The 20,725-nt window shown below is 47.2% G+C and overlaps 1 protein-coding gene across 1 annotated transcript; it reads right to left on the bottom strand.

Annotated features, from left to right (window-relative positions):
* Window positions 1-4,869: 4,869 nt before the first annotated feature.
* UBXN7 (UBX domain protein 7) lies at window positions 4,870-20,514 on the bottom strand. Its single transcript, XM_078869001.1, has 13 exons — window positions 20,406-20,514; window positions 16,291-16,573; window positions 15,781-15,848; window positions 14,702-14,767; window positions 13,843-13,955; window positions 13,015-13,161; window positions 12,488-12,578; window positions 12,107-12,231; window positions 11,263-11,325; window positions 10,551-10,652; window positions 9,976-10,117; window positions 9,201-9,280; window positions 4,870-8,488 (listed from the first exon to the last, which is right to left on the bottom strand). The coding sequence occupies exons 1-13, from the start codon at window positions 20,482-20,484 to the stop codon at window positions 8,327-8,329; spliced, it is 1,521 nt and encodes a 506-aa protein (XP_078725127.1). The 5' UTR covers window positions 20,485-20,514; the 3' UTR covers window positions 4,870-8,326.
* Window positions 20,515-20,725: the final 211 nt, after the last annotated feature.

Raw genomic sequence — 20,725 nt, 5'->3', positions numbered from 1 at the left:
TGTTATTGCCCCCACAAACTTTGCTTTTGTGATCAGAACAGTGACATTTTGAAATGCACCTATTTACACGCTTTTATTTAACTCACTTTGTCTGTTGTTGTTGTCGTATCCTCAAATCTTGGAGCTCAATTTTAACCCACTTCCCAATGTGGTATCGACTGCAAACTTGGTTAACTTACGTCATACTGATGACAATACTATATTCTATCATAACAAAATAAAAATAAACATTTCAAAACATTATTTTGTGTATGTGATGTTTCGGCTTGGGTCTAATTGTCCACGTTCAACTGACGTTGGCTGTAATTGGCCACGGCCCCTTACGTTATGGCAAGCTTCGGGGCCACTTCCTGGAGTCGTGGAGTTCTGTCATTACTAGTACGGTACATTTCATAAAAGCGTGTTTTTAAAGCAGTTTCTTTTTTAATATTACTTTTTCAGAAGCGACCTGGCAATCACAAATGATACAACTCAACGAAGTGGCTCAGCATGTGGACATGTAAAGCGGCCAAACGCTGTACTTACTGTACTCTAAAAGCACGTTTCTAAAACAATTGCTCAACACATTCTTCAATTGCACTGAGTGGCCTTAAAATGTTAAGGAACCGTCCATAAATGACGTCACGCGATTTTGGACGATTTTGACCCCCCCCCACCCCTTCGTCACACGACGTCACAAAGTCAGACCCCCCCCCTCAAATATGACGTCACAAAGCTCTGCCCCTCCCCCCCAAAAATAAAACATGCTTCAAATCGCTTTAAACTATTGTCATTGTAGTGCGTGTTTAATGTGGCGCTGCACTCTGATGTTGTCGGAGAAAACATTTATTAAAACATATTTAATTAAGTAGAACGTGTTGTCTATATTTACGTGACGTCACATTTCTCAAACCCCCCCCCCCCCCTCGTCACACATCGTCACAAATATCTGACCACCCCCCCCTAGGTGCGTGACGTCATTTATGGACGGCCCCTAAATATGATATCCGACGTGTCTGGTACTGGTCCTTTTTCACGGTCGACACACCTGAGGCTGATGGACTAACGGATATGAGTTATGTCACGTGTTGTCTGTATATGGAGACAAACGGAATTGTGCATTTGTTTTACTAAAACCATGACAGTGGCGTCACTGCCATGGGTAGAGTTCCTCTTCTTGGTTCTTTCGGTAAAGTCACGTAGAAGGGAAATAATAAAATAATAAAATTTTACATAATAAAATAAAATAAAAAATAGTTGTTTGTATCACAATCTTGTGGCCCCAAGATTGTGATTTGTCTCGCACGGCCGCACCCAGTCGATCTTTTTCGGCTCCTCTTACCTACTCACAGCATTACGCCCACGGTCTTGAACATTTAGCGCTATAGCGGCGCTCCGTTTTAAACATCATGCTGCCTGCCAAGTGGGGCCCCAACTCGTAGCTTTGGCCACCAGGGGGGGGCAAGGCACCTCCTGCCTCCACGAAGGGGGTGCCTTGATCATCCACGGTAACGCATCTCGCGCCTGTGACCCAGTACCAGAGGTGGGACAAAGTCATTGTTATGCAAGTCCAAGTCGAGTCGCAAGTCATCAAATTCATGACTCGAGTCTGACTCGAGTCCAAGTCACATGACTCGAGTCCACATCTCATAGGTGGGACAAAGTCATTGTTATGCAAGTCCAAGTCGAGTCGCAAGTCATCAAATTCATGACTCGAGTCTGACTCGAGTCCAAGTCACATGACTCGAGTCCACACCTCTGCCCAGTGCTGTCGAGGCAGCAAGGGTTGGTGGATCACACACAGATGTCGTGAAACTCCCTTGCAGTCGAAGTCGAGAAGCCATACCCTGGCTTCGCCAGAAGCCACTACAGCAGTGAGGACTGGTCTCCATCTGTCCTTTTGGTATGGGAATGGAGTGTTGTCCCATGGCAGGCTTGGGCTTTTTATCCGGTGGCTCCCGATTCATCGGACATGCATAATTTGCATAAACACTCATTATTGGCTGAAAATAATAAAATCTTAAGAGGATTGCAAAGCTCGGGCAATTATTGGCACCGACTCACCGCCTGACGACTGCCTCTCCGCTTGTGTGTGGTGGTTCTTCAGTGATTGCAAGATATTAGCATGAACGATGCTATATATACCATTGGAACCTCATTTGCCAGTAGAAAAATATAATTGCTTTTTTACCCTTTTATCTGGCAACAAAACTGACACCTTTTTTTACAAGAAGTCATGTTTGCATAGACCACAATACCTTTTAGCGTCATCTGGTCCAACACCATGTGAGACTAGGCTCTAAGGAAAGCTGTCTCGGGTGTGGACCAATCAACTTCAAGGACAGTGCATACATTATCAGAGTTGTGTTTTTTGCTTGCATTACGACTGCAGGTATTGTGGTCTATGCAAACATGACTCCTTGTAAAAAAAGGTGTCAGTTTTGTTGCCAGATAAACGGGTAAAAAAAACAATTATCACGATGCTATATATATTTTACAAAAAACATTAAGCGTTGCATGTTGCGGTGAATGGGGTCTCATTTAGCATGGACTGCTTGCCAGTCTTATCGCCATCACTATCTGCCTTTAGCTTTTCCCATGCGGGTAGCATAGGTGTTGAGAGCACGTCAGTACAGTACATCTTATTGCACCGCCCGCTGTTGCCCATCACGGTCGCCCCACGACAGCCTGCAACAACCTATTCCGCATGGTAGTCGCCCATCCAAGCACTACGCAGGTTCTGAGATCTGTCGAGAGAGGGCGCATTCCGGTCGAGATATGATTAAGAGGCTCAAGATTAACGACCGACGATTAAACAAATAATATCCAAGGACATGTCATCTGAAAACAAAGCATTTTATTATCATATCTCATCAAATGTCACTTAACCATATGTACAGTTTAAACTACACGCCACATTCAAGGTGACACGGGGCCGCGCGTGTGTGTATGTACATGTGGAACGCGCGTGCATTTACACGTGCCCAGAACGCAGTCACAAGAGAACACGGGGGGGCTACAGATGGGCTTAGGGCCAGGTTTAGAGATGGGGCTCGAGATTGGGAGTAGGCGCATCAGGTTTAGAGCAGGGTTGAGCAATCCTTTCCTTTGCGAGGTCCGAATAGGACCTTCAACGCCTCTGGTGGGCAACCACACATTAACACGCACGCGCACGCACACACACACACACCTCGGACACTTCCGTGACTGCAAGAGGCGCTTGCAGTCACATAAGTGACTGAGCGTGATATAGTTAAAAACAAAAGAGTCGGCAGGTCAAAGATGTTCGCCTCTAGTACCCGATTAGCACAGCTAAGATGCTTGCAATGGCTCATGATGAGCGCGAGGGCCGTGTGAAATGGCCTGCCGAGATCCTCACCCCCGAGTTCGAGTTGGCGCAACGTGATGATGGGGGCACCTCCGAATAGCACTGTTGGCTACGTACGGCGCGAAAGAAGTTCAACATACTTATCAAGGGCAGGATGAAAGTAGCGGCTGCATGGATAAGCTGAACACATTACATACGACGTATACGAATAGACGTCGATTCCTTTTCACGACAGATACAATGCATCATTACACCCCTGGTTATAATGTTAGTGTTGGGTAATGGAAATTATTACTGATAGGGCGGTTAGGGGATAGTTAGAGTTCATATTAAGGGTAGGGTTAGAGTTGTAATCATCGCATTTATGTTTTTACATTGTTTGGTCAATTATTTTTTTATGGAGTGGTTTGCTTGATGTGGAAGAAATTGAGTGCCCAGAGAAAACCCACAAAACATACGAGGGGACATAACACTCAATGGTCCCATACATTGGTTCATGAACCCACTTGCTGTGCTGTCATCTCCTGGCCACCTCGCAGCCCAGCGGGTTTGGGAGTTTCATAACTCTGTGATCCATCAACCCTTGCCTCCAAAGCCCTGTATCACAGGCGTGCACAACCACACCGATCGTAAGAGTTGGTGCGAGGGTTAAGGTTTTGAATAAGGTTCGGGATATGGTTTGGCATGTTAGGGTTATGGTTAAGGGCAGGGGTCGGCAACCAAAATAACGAGCCATTTGATTCGATTTCAGTAAAAAAACCTGAATATTTTAAGAGCTGCCAATGCATGTGAATCCGAAACGGTTCTTAATGAATAACGTCACGAAGCAGTGCTTAGACCCACAGATTGCCGACCTCTAGTTTGGGACTACTATTAGCAAAAGGGCTACGCTTAGGGTTATAGCTCGAGCAATGAAATTTGGAAGTATTCGCGTAAGGGCTAACATTAGCTCCAATTTTAGGGCTAAGGTTATATAGTTTGGGAGATGGTTGGGGCAAAGCGAGTCCAAGTGAATATCCCGATCTCACACCTGCGTGAGGAGGGGGCTTTCCCTCAGTCCCGTGTCCGTTTGGCAACGCAGTACGAAACACTGATGCTGCCATTTAATAATTCTGCACCCCCCACTCCATCCCTATTACCAAACGTCATCTTGGATCCCAAACCCGATTGTGATCGATGGAAACAGTACATTGCAGGACAGCGGCGTGTCTCAACACACGATACGCAGGGGTTAATGCTTCCATGGCCCGCATCGCCAACTGTGGTGGCAGTCAGTGGGTCCCCTTGGATATTAAAAACTGGAACAGCCTAAAAAATACAATGCATGTAACAATTCGCATGTAAACGCAAAATCGCGCAGCGTGGTGGATGGATGGCAATAAAGAAGTGAAATATGAACGCCTGGTGACCCCCGTCATCAAAACATCGAATGTCTGACTCCACAGAGTTAGGTGCAAATGCGGCCTCTTACCCACCAGATCTCCATTTTGTCACGGACGCGTGGCCTCACGTTATCAGATGCATAATTCATCAATCAACATCGACTCTCACGAGACACAATACATACACTGAACCATGTATTCGAATCAATTACTGATGATGTATGCAACGTATACGCAAGTTGTATGCAAATGATACTTTCAGGATAATGGCATGAGGCAGATGAAAGCTAAAAACGAGGGACCTACATACAGATGAGACGGACAATACAGAAGACAGTATAGAGGAGACAGAAGAGACACAGTATAGAGGCAGAACTGGACAACAAATTGCTGAATCAAATTGTGAAAGTTGACAGTGAATCGTCCACAGGCCTACACACCAGCTCTTTTTCACGTGGGTTCATGCGATCAATGGGTTAACACTACCACTTTACTCAAAACATTTAAAACACCACTGCCTCTTTGGGGAGGGATATACAGTAGCCTCTCGATTATCTGCGCAAATGATGGGGATGATGGCCGCGGTTAATTCAAAATTGCGGATAATCAAAAATTATCCAATGCCCGCGGATCTCTATGGCAACAACTAACGATCGACCGATCGACGCGCGTGTTGAGTGATAGTTTATTGTTCCTGCGCAGAAGACTCCACCCACTAAGTGGATAGCAGAGCCACGCCAATCAAAATCAATCAAACTCCATTCACGGTTGTAAAGATACGCAACTACTGTACTGTAGAGGCAATGACGTGGATTTCGGATGAACCGGAGCACATATTCGTTCGGTTATTAATTTTTGTCAAAATCTCAGGCGCGTGGTTAATCCGCAAATCGGATAATCTGCACGCAGATAATCGAGAATCTACTGTAATTATCATTGAGAATTTTTTTTTTACCTGGTTTGTCAAAACCTGTTTAGGTCAAACTGGTGGGACTAAACTAGGTTTACATCATATATTCTACTTGAAAAATAGCCTCTCTTGAAACCCCAAGCAAAAGTGGGGGGATAATAAATGAGAGGTGGATTAGGAAGGGAGGGGGGGGCAAAGAGGGGAGTGGGTGAAAAGAGGATGGTCCCACGCAGTTGTAACACCAACCCCTCAGGTGGGAACGGAAACACGCGGTCAGACGGGGAAACACGCGGTCAGACGGGAAAACGAAACCCGGACGTCTGGTCCCGTACGACGCAACCACGTGCGGAAAAAAAAAACATCGATCGTTCTGGTCAGAAAACAAAAACTTCCAAGATGAAAAAGAAAACGCCTCAAATATAAAACGGCAGAATCTTTGTGCATGCAGCGTTCAAAATTCAAGAACGCCGAGCAGATAGATTGGTCACGGAAAGGCATCAATTACAGTCGTTCTGAAGACAAGCACAACCCGAAACACACACGCGCCTGCATTCACTCCATTTACGGAGGCTCAGCCAAGCCGAGATATCATGGGGTGTCCACCAACATTGGGTGCGATGCCTTGTTACTGAGAAAATCACATTTCCGATGTATTCTTTTTATCGCCATTGTATACGCAATAATGGCAATCAAAATATATATTCCAATAGTCGTGCTATTATTAGGCAAAGAAATATTCCTTCGGGGAGCATTGTAACATCACCTGTGCAAAGAATGGCGTGTGGAAAAGGACATCATCTCACTACCACCGAGATCCCTTCAAATGCCTCTACAGCCGCACACAGCATGATGGTGCACCTTCCCGTGCCCCCCATCGAGGGCTCGTCGCATTGCAAAGCACACTCGGGGCACCGCACGAGCGTACGGGCACTGCTGTAGAGATGGTGGTTGGTTGCTTGGCAGCCAAACTAAGATTTTATTCAATTGTCAAGCACTGGAATACATTTTCCGTGACGTGTTTTGCGTGCGGGTCATCGCTGATCGAACTAAGGTCATCAACTCAATACACTTCAGAATGTGGATTAATCATGGCTGGGCAGCTAAAATCCATAATAAAAGCCGGGATCTCAATGGTGTCAGCTCAGTGTCTCCGACACAGCCATTATGAGCCCCTGCAAGCCACCCCATGAGAGTTGGCCAGAGCAGGAACACGTTCCGACTTTGAAACTTCTTACCCTGGAATAAGGGCAACTCGGTGGAAGCGAAAACATTATTAGCTCGGTAATGAATTGTCCCCGTCTCGCGGTTCAATGATTTGGTATGATGCCAGGGGTCATGATTTGATCATCTTTTTTTTAATACATATCGTGATGCTCAGTACTTCTGGATGGCTGCAGCTGTCCCGCCAATGAACCCAACGTACGGTCATTGTGCTTCTTATAACATCATGCGGCACGAATATCGTGAGCATCACAATCACTTTTAAGCAACATTGTTACACCGCGAGTGATTATCCCGTGGATGAACTTGGCCCCACCATGAGAATGTGTAATTTCCACCCATGTCTAAGAACAGCCTAAAGAGATGAGTGTGTCTCACGCTCGTTTGGGTAGATATATGCGATGACATTGACACTGGATCACAACTAGGGTCGATAACAATTGCAATTGTGGCAATTGGTAACGAATTGCATTCACTACTGTCTATCATAAGTGGGCGAACTGTCGATTTAACGTGCTTGTGGAAAAATAAATAATGTTTATGCTTGCTGGTTGAATTATCTGCTCCTCACTAAGGATGAGCCGAGTGGCCTCGTGACCAAAATACATCACAAACAAGTAAACCGATTACTTTGCGAGGCAGAAAAAACACTCAAAACGTTTCTGAAGCTGCATTTACATGTTTAGCATTACCTGTGTTATCTGGGTCTTCCCTCACCCCGATTACCTTGGAAGTATGTATGCAGAACTTCTTTCACACCGTACGTAGCCAACCGAGCTAATCGGAGAGGGTCGATTGTAATTGGAAATTTGCCAAACAATAGAGCTGTAATCATAATTATGATCAGGACTTAAAATGTCGATATTTTCAGGGTTGCTGGTAGACTGTGGAGTAGGTGGCACATGGCTGGTAACCAAACAGACCCAGCTAATATGAAGCCCCGATTACAATCGACCCCAGCTCTGCCTTGGAATTCAACGAAGCAAAAGAGGTGTTGCCAGCCATACCCTGTCTCTCATACCTCTTTTCGACAATACAACCCTGCCAAGCCAGCTCGGCTCAGGAGGTTCCCTGGTTGTTTTCCACTGTAGACGGTGAGCCGTGCTGTTGCTGTCACGCAGTTGACCAGGACTGACATCCCACGCAATCAACGCGTCATTAGCCCCACCACCGCTGGCCCTGTTTTGCCCCAAGCCAGATTCAATGTCACAAGGCTAGCGTAGTACGATGATTCAGTTCTGGCTCGGCATGGCAAACAGTCGGTGAAAAATCACCCGTACCACGAGGGCCCTGCGTTGCCTCGGCTCGCCGAGAATTTCTATCCATCGTACAACCTAGCCGAGCCAGCACGGGCCGGGGGAGGGGCGGCATGGTACGGGTGGCATACGCATCATACTTCTTTTCCATCGTACAACCGAGCCGAGCCCACGAGGCGGACGCTGTGGAGAACGAAAAAAACGACGGGACGATGGGAAATGAGGTGAGGATGAGGCGTGACGGTGGCCATCACACCCTCTCCTGCACGAAGACGGTCTCGTGGGGGAAGAGGCCTGCCTGCCGTAGCGTCGTGTCTCCTCCCAGTGCCGCCAGCTTCCGCCGTGGAAAGTTGGTGACGAGCTCAAAGCGGTCGCCTGGGAAACCGCGCGCCTCAACTAGGCTCAGCAGGGCCTGGTGGTGCAGGAGGAGGGGCGGTGCAGGAGAGGATTGGATTGTCGTTAGAATCTACGCGAGATCTGTGTGCGTACCAAAGAGTGTACGTGTAGTTGGTGCTCATTAACAGCACTTTCCCCAACAGCCTATAAGGCTACATACACACTGTCTGGGGATCTTTGTCTTTGTGAGAGAGAGAGTGCATATGTACACATATGTAGGTAGATGTGTACATGTATTTGCATGCAAGTGCACGCGTGTTGCTAGTGTATGTGAGTTATGCATGTGTAAATGTGTGAGTATGTGAGTGTGGGGCTTACAAAAGTAGTAACAGCTGAATCTTCATCACATGCATGTATTTCGTTTGTGTGCGATGTCAGTATACTTTTAATGTTTGTACACATTTGTATTCGTGTGTGCGAAATGTGATGGTGGTACGCGTGTGTATATTTATGTTTTTGTGGTGTACGAGTATGGTTCTATGTGGTGCATGCATATGCTGTGCACGTTTTAAAGATAAGAGTGGAGATGTGGTGTGTGTGTGTGTACAATATTCGTTTGTGTGTTTTGTGGTGCACATACGTATGAATGTATATGTGCGTGTGGGCATGTTGCGAGTGTGTCTATGTGCAGGGTGTGCTTGTGTATTCGAGTGTGCGTGCGCCATTCGCGTGAACTCTGTGTACCTGTCGTGTGCTCTAGGGTGCGTGCGTGCTTTGTGTTCACTCACCGTTAACGTTGCCTCTGCCGCCATCACCACCTGCTCGCGTTTCCCATCTGGGAATCGAACCATGAGCCGAGACTGGGGGCCTGAGGACAGAGACAGACACGTACACACGTACATTAAGCAGTCCCCTTCCTTGACCTCCTTCCATTCCTCTCTTAAAACTTAACACTTCTCTATTTCCCATTCTTTTTCCTCCCTTCGCACCTCCACTCCTTCCCGTCCCTCCCCTTACATTTTGTGACCCCTAAATATGCTCGATCGTGTTCACTCATTCCTCAAACCTTGCACGACCCCGTTTTTTAAACCGCGTTAAGCACCTTGAGTGAAGGCGCTCTATAAATATAAAACACGCACACACCGATAGGGACGGCACGCACATACACACACCCATGAGCCCAGGAGACCTGAAGCCTGAGACAATTTCATGACCATGTACAGAATTTCTGTCAATCCACTGCTGCATAAAAGCCTACCCATGCCATGTGGGTCACGGGGGTGATTTGCACCAACCTACTGAGCCGTGGAGTTGAAATGAGATCTAATAACCCCCACAACTCGCACGGCGTGGGGAGGCCCTTATCGAGTGGTGGTTTAACAAAGGGCTGCACCTGGACACGTACGTTTTTACGCCGCTACATGCCAGTCATAATAATTACGAGTTTGTTGAGATTTTCAAAAATATATTTCGTTATCCCATAACTTATTTGTGTGCGAGCATGTGTGCTGTCTGGCGCTGGCTTCTTGATCGAATAGAGAGAGCACCCCCACGCTCCATCACCTTTCTCCTCTCCCCCAGCACTACCGCTGTCCTCCCACGCCGGGTTGGAGCCCTCGGTGGAGTCGACGCAGACGTCTTCATCGTCGTCGTCGTCGTCGTCTTCACAAGTCCGAGCTGCACCGCCTGCACTGCCCTCCGCCACCTGCACTTATGCGCAGACGGTGCATACACACGCACACAGTGTGGAGGCGCACGCACGCAGGCAGGCATGCACACAGGCAGCACACGCACACAGGCAGCACACGCGCGTATGCACACACAGCGCACAGAATGCACACAGTGCACATAAACACACACGCACGCAGACATAGGGAGGACACGCGCACACACACATGCAGGCACAAGCGGTATGTACGCACACACAGTGCACACACACACGTACGTACAAGCAGCAAATACACAAGCACACACAGACAGCACATACATAAACATGTACCTTTGAAGTGCAAATACAAACGCACACATTGCTCAGTCACATGTAGGTATGAACACACTCACACTCACATACACGTGTAAGTATCAACACGTATACACACACACGTACACACACACACGCCACCTCGCGCACACGGCACCTCATTGTCGATCTCGTCGTCATCGTCGTCGTTGTCATCGTCAGAGGGGGCCCCTGATGAGTGGGGAGGAGAGGGGGCGGCCGACGGCCCGTAGTGCGTCTCCTGGGGGGACCGGCACGGCCGAATCAGCACAGATCGTTGCAACTCGGCAAAACACAGCAGCGCTCGTCACGGCTTGGTGAGACGTGACTCCGCAAGACAAGGCATGAATTCGTAAGATAGAGCATGACTCGGTAACACAAAGCATGACTCGGCTTGGTGAGACATGACTTCGTAAGACACGGCAAGAATTAGTAAGATACAGCATGACTCGCCAAAAATGCCAGGCAAAACTCGGTAAGATATGGAATAACTCGGGAAAACAGAGCATCACTCGACAAGGCAGAGCAAGACGTAACTTGGCATTACACACGAGTGCGACTTGACGAGGCATGATGTGATTCGGCGTGACATGACAATTTTCCGTACCACACAAGGCAATTCGGCAAAACTCTGAAATGGCACGGCATTACTTAAAGACACAACATAACTTGGTATACATGTACATTGAACTTCTTTCGCACCGTACTTAGCCATCCAGTGCTAATGGGAGTTGCGAAAGCAAACCCGCCAAATTGGCTGACAACCCAAACAATTCTTGTTCAGCCCCCAATGTAAAGAAGCATACGCGATTAAACCATGCGACAGCCATCGCTGCGAGGCCCACACTCACCTGAAGTGAAGCCTGAATAGCGGCTTCCAGCTGACTGTCCTCGCTAGCATCTATCAGGCTCGCCTGGGAGAACAGGCCCAGATGGGAGGGCGTCACGTGGTGTGTGCGTGTTGTGGGGATATCACAATGAAGCAGACACGCGTAACCCAGAGAGAAGCATAATTAATAATGCCTGGTCTAGACTTGGCAGTATTTTACTGGGTGACACAGGAAAACAATGGTGCTATTTACGTAAGCAACAATAAACAAGTTTAGTGCAACATTCCAAACAATGACATTTCCTCCTTGTGGTGTCCAGAGCATCTTCGATGTACCGTGGGCAGACATATAACGTGTCCTGCAAATATTAGGGGCTTTTGGAAGACCCTTAAACAAATGTGGATTCCATGATTTCTGGAATCAACATTCGATGAAAAAGAATAATAAAATTGTTTAACAACCATCGTATTGAAGACATTCGTGCCATGTTCTCATCACCATCGTTACTTAATATACACCAAAAACTTGCCCATCGCAGGTTGTCCCATCACGGATTTGACCATTCGAGCCAGATTTACTGAGGTACAGTCCGCCAATTGCGCCACTGTGCGTGTATTAACCGTAAAACGTGCCACCAGCCTCACAGCAGTCGTTAAAAGATCCCGCAACATTATTCTAAAAACAGTCGGCCATTGTGTGCTGGTATCACAGTCCAAAATATGACACATTTGAAAAGTTAGTGGGAAACGAATAACAATCGTCGCCCCCACTGCGAAAACTTAGTGGGACCCCTCCTGCTGAAGGGTCTTTCGAGACCCAGCGAGTGTCTCCTGGTTGAACAGTGCCGAGAGAGTGGCGAAGTTACCGTGCGCGAGCGTTTCTTTGGTTTCCCCGGTGAGGCCTCGTTGAGGTTGTACGTGGATAGGAACTCGGTGACGAGCTCAAGCAGCGAGTTGGCGTCGAGCCGATGGCACTCGAGGAGTTTCTCCCCTGCGTGTGCGCACGTGGAAAACAGAAACAGTCGGCACCAGGCTCACACCGCTAACCATTCGTCATCAGCAGGCACGGTCAAATCCGCCTGCTGGATGAAGGCCTCCTCTAAGATGCCGCCACCACCACTTGCAATCCGAAGAGCCGTGTGTACATGTTAACGCTGTTTGTGCACATATGTGTTAATAGCGGTAGGTGTGTCTTTGCATGTGTGCATGCGTTAATAGTTGCGCATGTGGGCATATTGCACGCTTGCCTGTCCTAGGGTCAAGCACGGACACGTATGGGAATTCCGTCAGCTTGTAGAACTGCATGTACCTCTGTCCCTCCTCACTGTCGTGATAAACCTGAACGGGCAAACACACCGGCGATGCAAACAAACGCATTAAGGCATGTTAGTGCACGTGTACAAAGATGAGAGAAATCAGGATATGAATGAGCAACGGTGGGGGGGGAGGTCAAGTGAGCAATCAGATGAGACCATGAGTGTAAAGTGAAAGAGCTGTGAGTAATCAAAGACGTGAGCGATCAGGCAAAGATGAATGATTAAATCATGAGGCAAGTGATCAAGCTACAGGTCGTGTGACTGAACGAGGGGTGAGAAATTGGGTGACCAAATGGGTAGACACTGAGCTATCTATAAGACGAATGGGTGAGCATTCATGCAAGTGACAGATCTAGAAAGGGGGTTCAATGGACTAAGCAAGCGAATGAGTGAGGTGTACATTTATCGAGAGAGAGCTCCAGCATGTGAGCAACTGTGATTGGGTGCAGTGGCCTCACCTGCCAGAAGATGAAGTGCTCACGGATGACAGCCTTGACTGCCTCGTGGCTCCACACGTCGCGGTTGAGACACTGGCAGGAGAAGTCCTGCACATTTTGGATATTCACCATGAGCCACTTGCGCTGCGACTGCCCCGTCTTCTTTGCCTGCCGAGCCCAGTGCGCATTGATGGTGGGAAAAGGGCAAGGAGGAAAGAATGTAAGCAGTGCCACCCAATTCTCTTTACATATTATCTTCTTCCCCAATTTTATCCTGCTTGTGATACTGGCCCCTTGTCAGGAGACTCCTGTTCAGGAAGGTCCTGCTACGTTGGGATGTTTGGCCAACTCTATTCGCGTTTGGCTTCACGTGTGAGGCAAATGGATAACCTGGAGAAAACCCACCACACGCACCGAGCGATAACACTCAGCAATGCCATCTCCTGGCCACCTCGCAGGCCCATGGCTACAACACGGCAAGCCATGGTCGGCCCACACAAGCGGACACCACAGAGTTACCACTGAGATTGCTTCCGATTCACAAACTAGGTGACAGGAATTTCCCACTCGCCCTTCCACTGAGAGTAATGTTTAATGCATGACAGTAACACTGATATCTTTGACACCGAGACATTTTATTTGGCCAAATCAAGGGAAAAACCAAGTCTTCGTTGATGAACATCTAAAAAAACGGATGAAGCCACTTAACTGAACAGCTCTATACAAACCAAATCACTTTAACGAACAGACTTCCATAAAATTAGTAATCATTTCAGCATCACTACACAGTGACTTTTGTGTGTCAAGTGGCTCCTCACAATGCCACTCCCCGCTTTGCCCCTAACTCACCGTCTCGAAGGTGCCCTTGTGCATGAGGTCGATGGGTGGTCTGAAGAGGTCGGCGAGCGTCTTCAACCTCCTATCGACTGCTCCACCGTTCAGAAGCTCCTGCTCCTGCCTGACTGTGAAGAGCAACGGTGAGTTACCCACCGCAACACGTCAACTGCAACCGTTTCCTGGTAACCACTACCTGCAACCTAGAAACTGCCACCAAGCAACCAAGATCTGCAACTTGACAACTGTCACACAGCAATGACCACTGCGCAACTTCCAATTGCCAAATTTCACTCTATCCGCCACTGAGCAACCACTATCCGCCACCTGGTACACAATAACCCATAACTCAATGTGCTTGCTCAAATAAGTAGAGGCAGTGCTCCTCTCCCATTTACAACCCTGAGCAAGTGGTGTAATTCCACATTCCTATGCCAGATGCAAGTCTATCCATAGGACAGCCACTCTTGACTTTCCTGATTGCAGGCCGCTTCCTCTACCACTGAGCCGCCTGAAAACTGCCAAGAAGCAACAGCTAACCTCGACTTGCTAACTGGCACCCAACAACTTCCAAATGCCACCTGACAACCAACTGCCACCATGCCGACATCTGCCTCCCAGCACTTAACAATTCTTGTGTGCTGAGAAATTACCATTCCATTGCTACTGCTGCAGATGATGATGCATCACACTCCTACTTTTGCTACTTCTGCTGCTGATTCCAACAATACTACTGCTGTTGCTTATGATGATGCTGACACTCCCACGGTTACTGTTCATGACAGTAATGAGGCTGTTACAGTTATGACGCTGCGATGAAAACGCAATGGAGCACGGCGAGCGAGTGAAATAGCGAGCGAGTTTTTGAACTTACTCGCTTCGGTCTGGAAGTCTCGGAATCCGTCGAACACCGACTGCGAGAGTCGGCTTCGCTTGGGGGCTGAAACGTCAAAGAGGGAGACACAAACGTCACATGCCCTGGCATTGATGGAAGCCGCTTTTACAACCATTTTCTCCGCTGGGGGTTTCTCAGCCAGTGGAGGGGCACAGTAAGCATGTGGCAATTGACCCCCATCCACCCATAGACTTTTACAAAATGTAACCGTTTAGATTGCCGTGATTTTATAGACTCCCTTGAATCGCTACTTTTACTTTTTTACGTCTCGTTTGTAAAATGTTGCTAACTCCATTGGTCTAAATGTAACACGTGTACATATACAGCCCTTTTTGTCAATCTACTGCTGGATGAGGGCCTCCCCCATGCCGTGCAGATCGTAGAGGATACATTTTCCTTACTTCACCATGCTGGTTTAAGGTGAGGAGCATTTAAGCGGCAGCACAGAAGTAGAGTACTGCACACTATGTATTTTTTTGCACTGCCCTCTGATGCCCAGAACGTAGCTCCACAGAAGCCTATAAAAACTGGTTTAGGTTTAACCCTGCTTTCCAAGTGATTTGATCTTAAAGTGACAATAATCCATTCTCATACACACAATTTAATGTTTTAGATACAATATTACATTATGAATCGATGCAGCATTATGCAAATCATATGGTGTTACATTTAGGTAAATGCAATGAACAAAATTGTACAAACAAGACGAAATATTATGGAAGACAAAATAAATAAAAAGACAGCAAATATTTGGCTAAAATAATCTATTCTTGACTAAAATTGTCACTTTCATCAAATTACTTGAGGTGTGAAATATTACACTCCTTAGTCAGGAGGGAATAACGTATCAATGAAACTTTTGTCAGAGAGAAGCAGGATGGCAAAATGAGTCTCATAATAGTAAAGCAACGAATTTGTAAAGGTATCTGATTATTCATTAGAATTGTCCCGCCAAAGCAGAGACAGCTTGCTGGGCATAACGCTTAATGCAATGGTGGCATTTCTCCAGTGAGCCTGTGGCCTAACTGGCTGAGGAGTGGAGACTGCCCTGGACTCACCCCCAAAGATGGGTTCTGGATCCACCAGCACCTCCTGTTTCTGTGGGATGGGTGCCCGCACCTCCCCTCTACATACACAGGTGCACACGGATGCACAGGGACACGTATAAACACTCACACAACCTGTATATCCATACACGCTGTTGGGGAAAATTCTGTCCCCAAAGCAGATATTTACACAAAGCACCAGGTAATAATTCAAGGCCACCTAGGAGAGGCTGAGTAACGGTTCACATATTTGTCACTGATGTTGGCTGTGAGCAGAATTGAAGGTCACCAGGGTAAATAAAAGCATATACTGTAAATGCAAGTGCACACACACACACAGTACAATCGATCAAGAAATCAATCAACTGAGCAACCGAAAGCTGGAGCTACCTACAGAACTCAATCAAGTGTGCAAAACAATAAAACATCCGAAGATTTGAACAATATACAGCACAACCAATGGAGCAACCAACATCGCATGATATCAACCGATAATCGTGCCCAATCGGTTGCCCCGCTCACCCGTCGAGGTCTTCCGCCTGTTGCGACGTGCCAGCCGCGGCGCCGATGGTGGCCGCGGTGGCGGTGCTGAGGGCGTGTCGCGCGCGCGGTGCGTGCACCCTTCCGTGCGTGTGCGACCGCGAATGCGAGCGCGACGAGCCGGGGGGCCCATGTGCGGCATCCAGCGGGGAGGCAGCGGCCGTGGGCACGGAGCCTGCGCCGCCGTCGAGGAACATGGTGACGGCCGTGTGCAACTCATTGCCGCACGCCTCCAGCATGTGTAGCGCCACATCCTGAGATGCACCTGCAACTCAACATCAGGGAGGGGGGAGAGAGCACACAGAAATAGATAATCAGGATGGTGGGAGGGAACAAGTAAGAACAGATCACCAGGGAGGGGTAGGGAACCAGCAAAACAGGCCATGAAGGAGGGGACAAGCAGATATGGTTCATCAGGGAGGGTGAGGGAGGAATGGAATGAGTTTCAGACACCAGACATTTCTTTATTATTGAGACACTAATGACATAAATGAGCAACCACTGGCATAAACAATTAAGTAAATGATAGCACAACCATCGAACTGCAGGATCTATCAAATATAGTTGTAACAAGGTTCAGATACCAGACCTTTGATTATTAATAACACGTTGATGAAAGCTTGAATGTATCAGCTTTGTCTGTCTGAAATGTTAAGGCACGATAACCATTGTAAAGACAATCAAATTCGGAAAACATTAGGATAAAGTTGCATTGCTATTACTGACCTGCCTTACAAAAAAATGGCCGGATTGATTAGAGGCTTCCCCAAAAACTTTGAAGACAAAATCCTCCGCTAAACGGATTCGCCTTGGGTCATTATCTCACAATGGCATGTGGCTTGTGACATGATCTCTGTATGCGGTTTGAATACATATCGTTATTTAAAAACTCCCGAGCATAAAAGCACGGTGGAAAGCAATGCAAAGACCTGCATTTGCATGATTCTATTCCTTATTGATTTAGTCTACAGCCATATCCATCCTTGAATGTGTCCACTATCACGAGAAGCCAGATGCTACGCAAAATTGAGGCTTGTTAAGACAGGACTTATCGAGTGTTGCAGGCATGGGGCTACAGTGTGTGGACAGAAGCCAGTGCTATGTTCACCCCTTGGTAAGTCTAGTAGGTACTGTATTCTTAGTCTGCTCTGGTTTCCTCTAACACAAAGCCATTAACTAATAGAATTGACCAAACATCCCAGTGAAGTAGGGCCCTCCTTAAAAAAGGGTTTCCTCTTAATATAATTGGCATTATCAGTGGGATTCATTTGGACCTCAGCTCCTCCCACATCTTCCCCTGGGTCTCATTTGCCCCAGTCCTGTTTGCTGTCATGCAGCTTCTCTCGCCCTCATCTGTCCTGGATACCCTGAACCCTCCTGGCAGCCTGGCCTTATCTGTTTGGTGCTTTAGGCTCTGGCTGCCCTGGGCTCATCCAGTCTAGATGCCTCACGTATCCCTAGGCCTCGTAAGTACTGTTGTATATATCATGGCCAGGGATAAAGCCCAGTTCAACAGGTATTACTGCAACGTACAACACTCTGCATCACCAAACACACAAAAAACAACATTTCCCTTCGTAGCAATTCAGGCAGTTGGGGCAAGTGCTGTTTGCAAGCACCTATTAAGGTCGGTACAACACACAAGGGGGTGGTGTGGTGGGGAGTATGTTGGCAGCCGTGTGTCTCTCCAGTGCTGATATTAATGCACAGCGGTCGGTACTCATTGAAGGCGGAGTCGTCCGAGTGCAGGCCCCTCCACACATACACTGTCACAAACAGCTACACAAACAGCTACGCTCGCCCACAGAGTAAATCATATCAATAGAAATGCAAGCACAGACAAATACAGATACAATGCTAACAATGAGGAACAGAGAGAGGGAAAGTGAGGCAAAAACACACACCATTGCGTTGTACACACACACACCAGTGACAGTAGGTTATTTATTTGAAAGCGGGTTAGGATACATTTAGAACATGTCTAACCAAGGGAGAAGTGGGGTAAACAAACAAGAGGCATGATACAAATCACTGACACCTCCCCCTAGTTATTCAATGAATTGTCACGTTCATGATTGCGATTTAATTTTATAGTCATATACGTTTTAATTAATTCTGCCATTCTGCTTGTTCAGATTGTAATACCCGTCTCAATTTTTGTTTGTTCATTAGTCTGCAAAATTGCTAGAATCGATCTTATTTAATCGATTGAAGCGTCATTACATGTCTAGTAAATACATACAAACGTACAGCCCATTATCAATGCGCGGCTAAATTCTGGCTTCCTCACACACCTTTTCGATCATTGCCGTTGTTTGACCATACTTCACCGTGTCGGTTATTATAGTTGGTGGAAGGGGTGCTCAAGACTATTTCAGACATCACTCGCCACTAATGTTAGCTGTGGCCGGAAATCCAACTCAAGTGCCAAGTAAACGTGCAAGAACAAAATCGTTCAGAGTGCGAACACAGTTTAGATTTCTGTACTGTACATTCCGTTGCATATCCAATCCATCACATATCTGCCTTCATCAATTAAATATCCACCAGTGCAGTATTTGCCTCGTGTTTAATTGTAATATTCTATAATTATCAGATTGTTCACACATCTAACCTTTTCAATAACCTGCCAATACATGTCCCCGGCAAGTTTCACATGCAAGGTTCAACTGTATTTAAGTAAGTTTTATGGTTTCTCACTAAACAGAGGTGAGTGCTTAATTTCTTCCAAACTGACCTGTGTGGCAGTCACCCAGCAGGGGATTGATAATAATATTGACTGCTTTACAACCATGTGGTGCAAATTCCACATTCCTGTGCCAGAGGTCAGTCATTCATAATCAATCAGAATCTCAACCAAACTTGATTTCCATGAGCCATCAATCCACTGCTGGATGAGCACAATATTCCACCACGCTGGGCAAATGTGGGGTGGTAAGAGCGGGGAGGCACACTGAACTCTGCTGCCCACCACATGTCCCCCCACCAGCCTATAGCACCTGTTATGCACGATGGGGGTATACATTCTACACAGGGTCTCATCATCGTATATGATTAACCATTGCCGACTTCGAACCAGTTGTTGAAAATTACACATTCTTGCGGCAGAGTAATGCTTAATTGCACAGATAGTTGCTGTGCTTGCAGTTTTGTATAAACCCACAAAGTAGTACTTATTTTACTGACCTAGCAAGAGGAATGAAGATGATAGTCGGTGTGAATTCTTAACAATATGCCAGGCTCTGATACTTAATTATTTAGGTCAAACTTTTACTGCGTAAACAAACAGCATTTTGCCAGAAACGCCATTCCACATTTCCATGACCGGGCCTCGTACATTCAAGAGACGACCACTGTCGACTTCCTGTGAAGTGGTGCTCGTTTTATCTGCACCATCGAGATTACTGCCTCGTATTGTTAACTTTAAACATTTGTGGATGGTTTGGACTGGTGGTTTTATCAGTATTTTAAAGTTATCATTCATAAGTAATTCAAAAAAATAATGAGCTTATAAAATCCACGTAAAAAATATTGTTACGAAAACTTATATCTAAATTCTGCACTTTCCACACACAACCAAATCTAAATACACACGCATACATATCTATCGTATGCTACAATGCTAAACATAATGCCTGCATACATGCTATATATATCTGACAGAAACGAGCAAGCTGATCATTATAAGCCTATCGTAAAAATTATTATTAAATACTTTGACTGAGCAAGTCAACATTCGCAACCCCCGCCTGACACATCAACAACATTGGCATCAACTCTTCTCAAAACTTAATCACCGTCAGTGCCGCGAATAAATAACACCTTGAACGATAGTCCCGAAACGACTATCACTGTTACATTGTGTGTACAACGACAGCAACAACAGCAGCAACAACAACCGCCACCACCAAAGACGTTGATTACGCCACCACGGTCGGAGTAGCAGAGGCCTTGAGGTAAAAAAAAAATTAAATATTTCGAAAATAAACAAAGATGCTTCCGTTCGACTTCACTCGCTACGCTGATTATTTTTTAAAAGACTACGACCAGAGACGATAAGCGATGTTGGGTGTCGGCGGGCGATGTGATTCCGTTACCGGTGATCGCGCAGAAGTCGCCCACCATGGCGCCCAGCGACTCCGCGTCGCCGCTGGCGGGAGACGATGACGCCGCCATGGTCGCGCGCTGCTCGCCGGACGCGCTGATTGGCCCGCGCTCCGTCACGTGGCGAGAGGTCGCGCGCGGCCAATCGGAGCGTGAGGGCGGAGCGCGCGGTTTACCCCCCGTCCCACTGACCCCCCCCCACCCCACTGCCCCCCCGCCCCACTGCCCCCCCCGCCCCACTGACCCCCCCACTGCCCCCCCGCCCCACTGCCCCCCCGTCCCACTGCCCACCCGTCCCACTGCCCCCCCCCCA

The sequence above is a fragment of the Lampetra fluviatilis genome, chromosome 27 (assembly GCF_964198595.1).
Source record: "Lampetra fluviatilis chromosome 27, kcLamFluv1.1, whole genome shotgun sequence".
NCBI lineage: Eukaryota > Metazoa > Chordata > Hyperoartia > Petromyzontiformes > Petromyzontidae > Lampetra > Lampetra fluviatilis.
The sequence above is the reverse complement of the archived record's forward strand: the minus strand, read 5'-3'. Positions and strand labels throughout refer to the sequence as shown.

Coding starts and splice junctions, on each gene's coding strand:
- UBXN7 (XM_078869001.1), bottom strand. CDS start 20,484: ATGGCGGCGTCATCGTCTCCCGCCAGCGGCGACGCGGAGTCGCTGGGC. Junction 15,849..16,290: donor CAGGCGGAAGACCTCGACGG/GTGAGCGGGGCA, acceptor CTGTGTATGTAG/AGGGGAGGTGCGGGCACCCA. Junction 10,118..10,550: donor ACGACGAGATCGACAATGAG/GTGCCGTGTGCG, acceptor GCATAAGTGCAG/GTGGCGGAGGGCAGTGCAGG.